This window comes from Corvus cornix, chromosome 1A (assembly GCF_000738735.6).
Source record: "Corvus cornix cornix isolate S_Up_H32 chromosome 1A, ASM73873v5, whole genome shotgun sequence".
Lineage (NCBI taxonomy): Eukaryota > Metazoa > Chordata > Aves > Passeriformes > Corvidae > Corvus > Corvus cornix.
Genome location: NC_047057.1, coordinates 19,241,996 through 19,255,406, shown reverse-complemented (window position 1 = coordinate 19,255,406; position 13,411 = coordinate 19,241,996). Strand labels below are relative to the sequence as shown.

The window sequence follows — 13,411 nt, the reverse complement described above, 5'->3', positions numbered from 1 at the left end:
TCCCTGTGTGTTCAGCAGGACAGGGAAACTCAACCTTTTCCTCTTTACACATGGTAGGCAGAGAAACTAGTTTCCCTGCTTCAGCATTACACTCAGATGCCCCTAAGCAGGAGGTATTTAGTTCAACTAATGTCCTGCAGGAAAATGTGTTAGATGGTGGAATTATCCTGTACTAGATCTAGCTAACCAGTGTTTGCTCTCAATAAAAATACTGGTTAATTAGGAAAATAAATGCCTTCAACAGAAATGGTGGTTAAAATATTTTATTTTTTATATAATAGAACATACTGCTGTTTACTTTAAATCATTTTAGAGTAAAGGCACACATTGTTAAAAATACTTCACATCACATGTACAAATGCATAAAACAGATGTACATGTCACCAAAAAAATACAATATGGCTTCATAAGGTTGAGGTGGGGCTGGGACAATTCAACATATACTTAAATTTTACAGGATGCTGTTAACACTGAAAGGACTGGCTAGAACAGAAAAGAATGGACCTAAAACACTGATTATGTTATATAAACAGTACAACATTGAATATACAACATCAAGAATTTGCGTATGGATTCATAAAATTGTTAGTTCTGCAAATTCATCACTTTCCAGTGCCACTGAGTAAACAGTGCGTGCATATGATCTGCCAATTTGCAACAGTGGGAAGATAAATGGCAAATTCTCCATCCACAAACAGGTTCCCTGAAGAATCTGCTGATATGCTTTTTTAAAAAGAAAAAAAAAGATTGAAGCAATAGACTTAAGGTACTGAGTGGAGAGAAAAACTGAATAATGAATGGGCACCTTAGATGGTAATCACTTTTGGCTAAAAAGCATAAAACATTAAGTCTGCAAGAATGCTCCATGACAATCATTTAGCATTAGTCCCACCCAAGATTAAGGCTCCTATCTAAAATTAACCTTAGATTTGTTTTCCTTTGTGTAAAATTACCTGAGCACAGATATCAAAGATCTACAGAGCTTTTAAAATATCTGCAGATACTTTAAAAATCTGTAGATAACTTAAAGCAAAATATCCATATATTTAATTCTACCAGCTAAATATTCTGAAGAAAACAACCAACAGAACAACATTTTGGTATGTCAGTAAAGCCAGGAGAAGAGTGAGCTTAAGCTTTTACTTTCATCTTTTAAAAATGTACATAAAATGTAATAGAATTATTCAAATAGGACTGCTTAATTGTAAACAATACCTTAAACGTTTTTAAAAAACAGGAATCAAAATTCAGAGAGTCACTCTACTCTTCTATACATTGTTTACAAATGCTGCTTTTCCTCTTGCTAGAGATGGCTGGTGGTTTCTTAAGCACTGATAAATAGAAAATAAAAGGACCTGCCCCACTGTCTTCTATATTATCATGTACACTTTGTGTCCTAGAAGCATGAATTGCTGTCATTCTCATTTGCTAAGGTTTATTCCCTGGACACCTGTAAGGCCCAGAACCAGAAAAGCACCTAGCATTATCTTAAGAGCTATGCAGAACGGGGTTAGATTCAGTAAGTTTAAAGACAAACATGCACTTTAATAATTTGCTGCACTGGAACTGATAAAATTTTCAAAGTGCAAGGCAGAAAAGCATCAGGTTGCATGGACAGACCAGCTCCCAGCAAAGTCAATGCCATCACAGAAAGGAGCATCAGACCCTTAATTTTAAAAGCTTGAAAAAGACAACACTGTACAGAAGATACATGTACATATTTTCAGCAAACAAAAGGCTGTACGGGACCATTTCCAACACAAGGCTTTGGAAATGCACCCTATTAAAAGTGGTTTCTGGATTTTATTGAACCAACTGAAAAAACACAGACACAAAACACAACATCACCTTTGTCTCCTCCTGCCTCACACAGTGGTTGCTATCTTTCACTCCCAAAAGAATACAGATAAAAACCTCACTTTCAGCAATGACCAACTGTATGAGCCTGAGGAGCAAATGGGACTCTTCCATTCAAATACATCAGGTTAACTTTGATATGACAATGTTATCTGTCTTGTTGAACTCAGACTAGCTGATTGCCAAGGGCATTTTACAATCACTGACAATCCTTATAAAGGGAAGGTACCAAAAATTCCAATGAAATACGAACCTAGGACTAAAAAAAAAAAACAAAAAAAAGGAAGAAATAGATTGATGATGGATTACTGTTCTGGATAATTAAAAAAGAAAATAACAGCAGTCTGTAGTACCCATAATTCTACATATAAATAGCAGGTAATCCAAATAAAATGCTACAGTTGGTTGAAAAACTAAATTGAACACTGCTTTCCTATTAAATAGATTAAAATATTCATCCACTGAGACATTACATTGATAAATAAAATATTTTCATGTAGCAAAAACAAGGGGCAGATTAATTCCAGGCTTTTTATGCCAAATATGAAAGGTCCGAGAAACAAAAGTAAATTGTACAGTAGTTCTAGTCTCTTAAATTTACAATACTGAAACCAGCAGGATTTGGCTAAATAATACAGTTTAAATAAGCTAATCTAAATGAACAGAGTGTCCTGTAAACATCTGACACAAACCACATTGCATTCTGATGGGGTGGCTATACCTTCTCTATGCAGGAGAAAGACAATTCAACTGGTGGTGGTAACAAGGGACGCAATCTAAAGGCAACATTCCTGTTCTTCAGTAAGGCTTGTAAAAAATTTGAGCCGTGTACGTATGACAGCCTGTACAGTTCTGAAATTTCTGGAAAGCTCTTAAGTTTAAAAAAAAGCCTAAACGTTTTAGGTATAAAACACACATTGAGAAGATGTCCTTTTAAATTACGTGTAAAAGTGTCTGGCACCAGAAACAACCACTTGGTATTATTATACCTTAGGAAAAAAAGCAAAGAATCACTCAAGTGTCCCTGAACTTCAGAGGAGATGCAGCTGATTAGATTATTTTGTGTTGTTCTTTCCCCTGGAAAGGAGCCATGAACACACACTCTTTAACCTCCCTGTACTACATCATCAGTAATATATATATATTATATAATGCATATATATAGTGTATATATATATAGTATGCATATATGATATACACACGTATATATATACATATATATATATATATATTTGCATACACATTTCTTTTACCTCAATCTGGAATCACCTGGTTTCATGCAACACACCTACCAAGAATCAAAACTATTAATCAGATCATAGCTGGTGTAACTTTAGTATCAAATCTTTTATTATATAGTAATTGAGTGTTGCTCAGCATCAGTCAACTCTGACTAGAATCCTCATTCTTCAGTCCAGTTTACATGTTGCCTCCATCACCCTTTCTTCAGCCACCTTCTTCACACAGAGCCTCCACTCAATGTTCACTGCTGAGGCACCTCTGTCAGCCTCTGAAGATAGCTCTGTGTTGCTGGCATTGAGAGAACAAACTGAACTGTCCTGTGACCTATTCGGTAGCAGCCATATCCCAGCAGTCCAAAAACTGTTGCTTTTAAAACAAATTTGAAAATCTTACTTGAAGTTGATGGAGGAGGCACACTGAAACAAAAGATAGAATGCGATATTAATATTTGCATAGCTGGAAACAGCAGGCATTTTCCAATTAAAAAAAAAAGGATCTTTTCTCCCTCTCTATAGTGAGGGAAATTTTCAGGTAACAGATGCATCATGAATGAACAATGTATTCTTTCATGTTCAAGGGCTACATATGAATTAAATAACAATTAACAAATACTAACAAAGCCTTTTCTACTTACAGCTTTTCTTCTTAATGGCTAGGAACCTTGACTTGTCCATCACCCTACCAAAATAATTAAGTCAATATACAGAGTTCTTGAAGAATACTAAAAGTGAGTATTGAGATTTTCACAGAAGTGCTTGGAAGTCTCTGCACCAGCCACCTGGAACCAGGAGGGCAGAGGACAACAGGGACACTAGGTCTACCCCCAAACTGTCAAGCAGTCTTACTGTTAGCGTATGAAGCAAACAGTTAATACTACCTTCCCGATAAAGCTGACTTTGAGAGCACATCCACATGCACATGCAGCCCTGCACCCTCACTAACAGGCTCTGCAGCAGCTCAGCTGGCCCTGCACCCACAGCAACTCATAATACTCTCACAGGCAACTCAGAAGTTTCCATATGTTGTTTCAAAGAACCCTCAACGTATCATTTATTCATTTCCAGAAAAAGTTTCTAATGTATTCAGAACTAATCAGTTACAATAGTGCAAAAACACTGGGTGCTCTCAAACCAGGTTAGATGTTCTGAGATTAGGATACAACTAGACTGAGTTTAGATCCATGTGCTCAAACTAAGGAAAAGTTATCACTGGTAAGATTTTGCACATTACAGCATGATACAGGAGAGTTTTAAAAAAGCATATGTATTGAACCAAGAATGCTGTAAAGGCACCTCTTTACATGTGCTCATATGCCTCTCTACCTACTCTTTCTCAATTCTAATCCCTCACCACAAATTTTAAAAATCAATTAATAATAGCTGGTCAGAACATGGTGCTAATAAAGCCAAGCCCATGGGTTCTATCCCTGTATGGGCCATTTGCTTAGGAGCTGGACTCGATGATCCTTGCACATCCCTTCCAACTCAAAACATTCTGTGATAGACAAAAGGTCTGCTTGGAGCAGAGTTCAATGAACTTAAAAAGCATGAACTTAAAAATTAGAAAAAAATTAGAAATATACATATGTTTTTATCCAGACAATTTTCAAGTTCACGTTGCAAGTTCTAAAATTTAACTAAATACCTGTGAAAGTCTTTAAAACTTTCCAGTTTATAGAGGTGATAACACTAAACACACAAAAGAAAGCCCTAACTCTGCTTTGCAACTGCAGTGCAACAGCATGAGGGTCCAAAAAGTTTAAAGAAAAATAAGTCGCAAATATAGCACTCTTATAAAGGTCATTTGCTTCATATTGTTTCAGAAAATCAAGTTAATGCAGTATTAATGTCTTGTGAAAGATACTAGTAACACTTCTGCTCAGTTATGGCACTGGCATGGTAAAGATAATCAAGTCAGAGCCTAAACTTTGGTGAGAAAGACCTGTGAGGACTTGAAGACATGCAACTGGTCTTTGGGCTGTTCAGTTCTGTGCTGTTAATGATGCAGCCAACATCCACCACACAACTACATGGCTTTGGACAACTTCATTGTACAGGTTATTTGCAAGGGTGCAGAGGAATATGGACATCTAGTTTTTGACTCCAAGTGAAGCTTAGCCTTGAAAGGTAATTATAAATGGTTAGGCAGAGCTTCTGTACTTTGCATGCTTGAATCCAGACACCAAAAGTCTTTCTAAATCGTATTTCAGATGTCTAAATATACCACTTATAGGGATGTCAGTCTTTTCTGGTTTTCATAGCTTCTGAAGAGATGGGTAAGGTGGTTACATAAACACAATAAATGAATGTGGTAAGTGTCAATATTTGAAAGACTCTATAATCCTAAAGCACCACAGACCAATACTACCCAGCTGTATTATAATCTCTCCTGTATTTCTGAAGTCCTGACCTTTGTGACTTTATCGGATACACGTAGTCTGAAAACTTTAGTTCTTCAATTCTGTCTTTTACAAAGCACATACATGTATTTTAATAGGTACTTTGAAGCAAGAGTTCACCAGATACGTGCCTTAAACCAGCTCATAATTAGTTAGGGATACACATTAAAACAAGTCATTACTTATATATACAGTTAAAAATAGGATACAAGCAACTGCGTCACTAAGCTTGCCAGAGTCAGCAGTGTCCTGACAAAAGCTTTAAATCCAATGGTTTATATTTACCTAGGTTAGACTAAAAGCCTTGTTCTGTTTTCACCATCTTCTACAGCCCTCATTTAAATTTTCATTTTAGAAGACTTAACTGAGGACCAATTAATTTTTTTTCTAGACAAGGGCATATTCTCATCTCTACTTCCCTCCATATTCAACTCTTTACTTTTTTCCTTTGATTTTTTCTTTGCTGTAAGCATAATCTGCAAGCATTGCACAGCAAGTCAGTGAGCTGACATGGCAGGAATGACAGTAGAGATGCCTCTTTAAGCTGTGACAACCAACCAAAAAAGCTCCAAAGAAACTGCTGGTTTTTAGCAAGAGAAGCTGTTACATCAACATGCAGGAAAGGACAACTGTTACCTCATTATTTCTTGGATCTTTAAGTCAGAATTCCAGTTCTTTTCAATTCCAGGTACATGACCCATTCCAACAACACCAACTACAACAGCTGGGATGTATTTTCTAGGTTCATCTGAGAGAGATGTAGAGAAAGGAACATATCTGTAAAAGAACTAATTTCAAGCTATAAATAAATAGGCAATGTGTGAGATTACAAAATTGATTTTTCCAAGACGCGGGGGCTTTTGCTACCAGATATTGAAACCCTGTTGCTACATAACATACTCATTTCACCTACTGCCTCTTTCATTGAAAGTCTGAAAAAGTCAGCACAGTTTCTGGATTTTCAGCAGTCATTTATTTCATACACAGAGCTGGCCAGTGTTCATACTCCAGCCTCAGGGTGACAGGCTCAGCAGATGCAAACTAAATTAATTTCTTTCCTTCTCTGTGTTGGTCACGTTTCTGTGCTGCTTATGAGGAACACTCCTGGTCTTTGCTGTCTCCTGAACACAGAACTTTCTCCACCACTTTGGACAGTGGCACCTGGCGCACAAAGTGTGACGAGATTTGGGCTCACAATCGGAGAACAATGCTTGAGGCCACACCTGTCCCTGTAAAGTTCACTGTTAGACACCTTGCCTCAGCAAGAGCAAACCCAGGGCAGTGACATGCAGCAATTAGACAGCTACCATCAGACCAATGCAACACATGCCAGCTCTCACCCCCATCTCCCATCTACCATCCAAATTTCACAACACCCAAAATGTGGTTCCTGGAAGTTTTCCCCAATGAAAAATACAGCACCATGCCACAATAAAAATAATTCACAAAAAACTTTTTAAGTAATAATAATCAGGCTGCTTTCCTATGGGGAAAATTCTGCATAATACATAAATATAAAATACAAGTTCCACTTGCTTTAAATATCCACCCTTGATTTTTCCAGAAAAAAAGTAAAAATGTGAAAAGCAGCCCAACCCAAAAATGGAACAAAACTGTACTGAAAACAGTAGAACTACTATATATATACCAAATTGGTTTTTTTATAAATTTTCCTTTTCTCAGTCTGTTCTAGGGTTGCTCTAAATCAGAACTGCAACTAGAAAGAAGTTCTGCACTAAAGTGATGACAAACACTATCTTCTTAAGATATTAAGAGGTAACATACCTCAGTATGCTTATCTATAGGAAGGGCATGCAGATCACATATGCCAGCAGAATACTTCTAAAGATTAGAGAAATACAATTTTTCTGTATGCCCATACCTTGCTGAAACAGTGGAGTCACAAATGATTATTATTGCCATATCATCAAAGTTCCTAGCAGCCCAATTTATAATTTAAAAAAAAATCCTATGAAGAGTACTGAAACTAGAGAATCAAAGAACGAGTCCCATTTCTTATCAAGAAATGAGTCCCTTAGCAGCCACTGACAACAATTAATTTGGTGAAATAATGGGGCAAGTGAGATAGATGACTGTCCCATTCTGTGCTGTCATACCGGATCCCTGCCTTTTGAAATACTGTCTGGCTAACTAGTACTTTCCAGTTTTAAATAGCACAATGAGAAAGGGAACATAACTTAAGAGTCTACTGCTCTAGGTGGTTTCAGCAGGAGAGTAACACCCCTTTTAAATTTTTGAAGCATTGTATCTTATGTGATATGCAGCATTCGTGAACAGAACATCCCAGGTTTCCTGAGAACTGAACTTTGGACCAGTATACAACAAACACCTTGCTGGTCATAATCTCTGCTTTAAAACAATTACTTTCTGAAGCTCGAGGTAGTTCTATCTGCTTTGCTGCTTGCTTCAGCATGTAGGTCAAGTAAATATCTCGTTCGGAGACAATTGTTCGATGAAGATCAGGGAATTCTCCAATCATTTCTGCCATCATCTGCTCCAGTAAATCCTTCTGTTTGCATTTCTCCACATCATCTTTACTGAAAGAAAGGTAAGTTTTCTCAGTATCTGTTTGTCTGTGACAAACCAATGAATAAAAACAATTGGGTGTTACACACATTATCCACCTAAACACAGTCTACAGTTCTCCTCCCCCAGTTTTCCTCTCCAGAAGGAAAATAATCTCCACAAACCTGTAAAACTTGATACCTAACAATGCCTCTACAGTGAAGGAAAGGGAAAAAAAGAGGTCACTTGCCTTTAGCCAGTTCAACTGGATTTTCTCCCTTCCCACTCTAAAAGCTGACAACTCAACTCAGCAAAACCCCCAGGGCTTCAGGGGCAACAGTTACCATGGTACCCCACTTTCCGTGTGTATTAACAGGCTTAGAAGAGCCTATAGAGACCTCTTCCGAGGAAGGAGATCTGATCACTAAACACACAGAGACTACTTAAGGAACAAAAAAGGCACGCTGTAAGGCACCGTCTGAGGGCATGGAAAGAGATCTGCAGGTTCCTAGTGTCAATCACTGGTCTTCAGCTGGGAAGTCAAAGTTATAAACCAATTCGCAGAACAGAAGAATAGAAAATGGGCACGAAATAAAAAGTAAGAACTGCAGGAGTAAATGTAATGAGCTTTTATTCTTTTCATAGGTACTATAAACCCTTCTGTTAGCACCTCTAGCTGTCGGTCATAGCCTGCAGCAACGAAATTATCTGGTTGGCATCACTGTCTACTAAAGAATTATGTCAAACAGGCTTCCTTTAGTTTCCAAGATGAAAAGGACACTACAAACGTCAGCAGGGCAACTGAAAGGAGAAATGCTAGCTTTCAACAGACCCAGAAACATCAACAGACTGACAATTTTGATGTTTAAGTATTACTCCATTTTCCATGGAATCTCATGTTGATGGCTGGATGCACAATACTCTCTCTCTACCCAATAACTTTCTGAAATAAATGCCTTTTGTTTTCAACCTCTATCCACATGTTATGTTTAAAAAGCAATTGTACAACAGTAACTGAAATGTTATTGCCAAGCTTCATCAGGAAGGTAGCGTGCATTTACTATAATAACATTAATATTGCAGTTGAAAACCAGACTGTTCTTAGGATGGATAAAAAATGGGAAAAAATGCACAGAAAGATGCCCCCCAAAAGCCTGAAAATTGTCTCATGCTGGTATCAGACAAAGTAGTAAGAAAACTTACTTGGTGCGTGAACTATAGTTAATGGCTTAAAAGATGGTCAAGCTCATTTTACAGATTAATGTAATGTCAAGTATTTACAGTAAATTACAATTAAGTAAATGTTAAAACTGCAAAACATAAAGTTTGATCAACACAACTACAGTGTTTTAGCCCTGGCCTTATTTTAAAAGCCTGTAAAAATGCCAGATGTCACTGCATGAGCTGCAGAGTTCCAGCCACAGGCTATGAGAGAAGCACTGAAATTCAGGGGCCAGGCCAAGTGCACTTCTAACACCACTGCAAGTCTGGTAGGTGGAGACTGAATTTAGGAGAGCAATTGTGCACACGTTCTCAGCCAGTTCAAGTTATCACACATCTACTTGCGGAAAGAGCACGCAAATTTGGCACAGGGACGTCTCTGAAAGGCAGGGGAAACCAAGAATGGCTGTCCAAGAAATAGTAACATAAGACAAGACTTCATAACAATGCACCTTTATAAAGGCAATAATCATTTGAAGTCTGTGGACAACATGTGGACTCTTGAAGTTTCCTCTTGTTCCAAAAATCTGCTCAGACAGCAGATTTAGTTCTCAAGCTGCCCTGATCCTGATGTGAATTAGCACAGAAAGCCTAAGACCTGTGGAACTCTTAAGGACATACAAATTATTGTACTGATGCCCTTACTCTCTTTTATTTACAGTATCCACACACAGTGGTGGGAAAGATTTTATTCTCAGCATAAAAAAAAATAATAATTTAAAGAAATTTTTTCTAAGTATACTAGGAATTCTCCAGCACCTAATCTTACGCTTCATCTGGAAGTAACGCATTGCAAGACAATTTTAAAGGAAGAGTTGACACAAGATCAGAAAGACAGCTTTCACTTCAAAAATACATATTATTGCAGGGTACTTTGTATATTCATCCTTCTCACTAACTTCAGATTTCATTGCATCAGGCTGGGTACCCTCATACTAAAGTCAAACTCAAGAACTAAATAATACACCCCAAACATAAAACATATGGGGTGCTTATTCATACCTGATGGGGTCAGATAAGAAGCAAAGGCCCCAAGCAAGCTTGACTTTTTGCCAGAAGGAAAGTGCAGCAATTGCTCTCTTAAATGTAACAGGGATGGGTCGGTCACCGAGGTGGAATTTACAGAAAGGTACTTTACTGGCCTGAAACAGAAGATACAAATAATCAGTCAACATTTCATACTACAGCACAGCACATTCTTATTAATGAACGTTAAGGATTTACTGTGTTATACAGGGTATCTTAAAAAAGAGCAAGTAGTGTCATACTTCAACATAAAAAAAATATTTTGGCTTTGCAGTAAATAAAATTTACAAAATACTACTACATTACTTCATAAAGGAATAGATCAAATACACAATGTATTGTAACCCTTGAGGTTACTTCTACTGAAGCAGAAAGCTTCTGATTATTACTTCATAAGGTGACAATGGGGCTCAATATCTATCTGAGTCTGAATAAAGTCTGAGGTGAAACAACTGTCATCATTTTGCTTTCACCTAGGATTTGTCAGGATCATTAATCTTTCAGTTGGCAATGGTAAAATATATTAAAGAAAGAGCTCATGAGACAATAACTGATGCCAGATAGCACATGATAATGTGAGGTGAGACTTGGCTGTAGCTCATGCTGACAAATTTTAGCACAGAATAGAATTTCTAGAAAATTCTTTCCTATGCACAGTTCTTTAAAAATTTCCAGCAATCACTTTAGAATAGGACGGAGATAATTTTTTTTCTTTCCCACTTAAAATGGAAAATGCTTAAAACGTTTCGATCTGGTCTGGAATGCTCAAGAAAATACACTTTGAACAAGTTTTCTTTTTATTAAGGATGAAGACACCAAATTATTCCAGATTCTTTATCAGCAATGTTCTCTCAGATTTCCTTACTAGTACATAATTTACATAAAAATAGCAAGATACATTCTGCAAGATGGATACATACACAGAAAACAGTGTCCCAGTATTCCAAGACAAAATGAGTAGTGTGATACACAGCTACTATTTAGTTCCAGGTATCACTGCTGGCAGTAGTAGAAAAGGTGATGTTAAAAGACCATATAGGACTAACAGACCAGTCAGATATTTCACTTTCCCAGTTTTTCTAGATGAATGGAATGTGTAAGATCTCACTAATCCTTTAGAGCTGGTTTTCACAGCCTGAAATCCTGACACCACCAACAGTGGGACCAAGATCAATATTCAGAAGTCAAAAACAATTGTTTAAATGAAACTAAATTATTAATGAAAACAAATATCTTCAGAAATATCATCAAGAAAAACCCTTATCATTTGAAGCCTTTTTGGAATTGCTTTCATACCACTATGTCTACAGATCTTTTCACCTTAAGGTACATGTTGAAGTCAAAAATTATTTTTACTACTTCACTGGCTTCAGCAGAGGTATGGCCAGAGTGCTCTCTTCTAGGCAATAACAAAATGATTTTATTGAGTTCAATTCTGGAAGCAAAAGGCCAATAATCTCAGAAAAGCCATTTCAAGTTCGCACCTCTTTGAAAGCCTCCCTGAATTCTCCTCCTGGGGCCATTCCCAGCTGTTCTGTGATGTGAGCAGATACCTTCAGAAGCAGCATTTGCATCAATCCAGACATGACTCCATTCTGGCAGAAGAGGGAGAAAAACATGTAAAAAAAAAAAAAATCTACAGGCTGAAGAATACACTGTTCACAGAATTGAAAAAAACTTTAATTATTTTAATGAAGAAACAGCACTGAAGCTACATTTTTGAGCCAATTCACTGACCAATACAGCTCATATTTCAGTTTTTATCAGTTTACCTCACTGTGCGGCCAAAGTATTCTACCTTTCAACAAAAACGTATAGCAGGTTAAGAAAATAAAGAAGGATAGCCAGACTTATTTCAGCCTATATTTACTCTGTCTGCTTGAAGAAAGTGTCTGGATAACTTAATGGTAAAACAGTTCATACCATTTAATTTTTCTTTATCTGGATACAAAAAAAATAAAGGGACCACAGGAGTATATACCATTGAATGTACAGCGAACACCACATCATAGAAACACTGAAGTGAACAGCCAGTGGTCTAATCCCAGACATGTCTACAATCCTGAAAAACACTTAGGCTGAGGACTGGTTAGATGAAGAAACAGAGAATCTAGCATTGTACAAGAAATTGCAGTGTATGATTTCAGAACGCAAGATCTTAGAAGAGACCTCACAGCCCTCAGTATGACTCAGTCCCACAAGAAGATGGAAGGCTTTCTATTGCTTTCTTGAACTGAGACTTAAAATCAAAACTCTTCTCTTGAAAAGTAAAGAATTCTCCTATGTATACTTAAGCAAAATTTTCCTTTCCTGACCCTTTACAAAAAGAATGAAAAAACATCTCAAATCTGTCCCTTCTGTCCAGCTCTGGCTGTCCTCAACAAGTTACTTTTATGATTAAGACTCAATGAATCAACATTACCTTACCAAAGCATAACCTGCATCTTGGTTATACATCTCTTCCAATCTGGCATCAGTCCATAATTCTGCCAAAAGGGGCACCGTCTCTTTCCTCAGTAAAGGCTAATTTCCTGCTTTATCATCAGCTTCATGCAACTCGGAATGAGGCTACACAGGATAGCCTGACTTAATATAACTGCTGGAAGTTACCAGAGAAAGGTCCCGGTCTCCATTCTTTGCTCAAATGACCCACCTTGTGCCAGATCCAATGCTGGCGTAACCTTTCCAAAGGCTGTGGATGGTTTGTGCAGTTAAATGGACTCAAGATCACTGAGGACCAGAACTGGCAACAGAGGGGTTATTTCCAAAGCCAATTGATTACTTTGTTTATCATACTACAAACTAGCAAGCATGCAAGAAAGTCAAGTGCTGGACTTCTGGAGAGAAGGAAGAAACAGGAGAAAAAGTGTTTTCAGCATCCCTGAGATCCGATAAAGTGCCTGGGGAACAAAGGTTTCCAGAAGTTCAGAAAAGATACAAAACCCCCCTCCAAAAAACTAGGATAATGCAGCCTGAGGTTATTTTCTGGCTGATCTCTCCTTCAGGATTGATGCACCTGAAGTTGTATTTTATACAACAGGAATATTTGTCCTGTTGGCTAATAGAGGGATACATCTTCGAAGGGTTTCCAAGTTGTCTGTGCTCTTAACCTGCACAAACTTAGTGCCTGCCATATTTGTT

At 37.4% G+C, this 13,411-nt stretch overlaps 1 protein-coding gene across 6 annotated transcripts in view; it reads right to left on the bottom strand.

Moving 5' to 3' along the window:
* Positions 1-247: 247 nt before the first annotated feature.
* Positions 248-13,411, bottom strand: part of TRABD (TraB domain containing) — a 35,040-nt gene continuing 21,876 nt past the window's right edge. For all 6 annotated transcript variants that reach the window (XM_039570864.1, XM_039570865.1, XM_039570867.1 and 3 more), the window contains 5 exons: positions 11,755-11,865; positions 10,247-10,386; positions 7,883-8,055; positions 6,134-6,245; positions 248-3,515 (listed from right to left, as the gene is read on the bottom strand). In XM_039570864.1, coding sequence (XP_039426798.1) covers positions 3,341-3,515; positions 6,134-6,245; positions 7,883-8,055; positions 10,247-10,386; positions 11,755-11,865 — 711 coding nt within the window. In that variant the 3' untranslated portion in view covers positions 248-3,340. The remainder of the gene's footprint in view (positions 3,516-6,133; positions 6,246-7,882; positions 8,056-10,246; positions 10,387-11,754; positions 11,866-13,411) is intronic.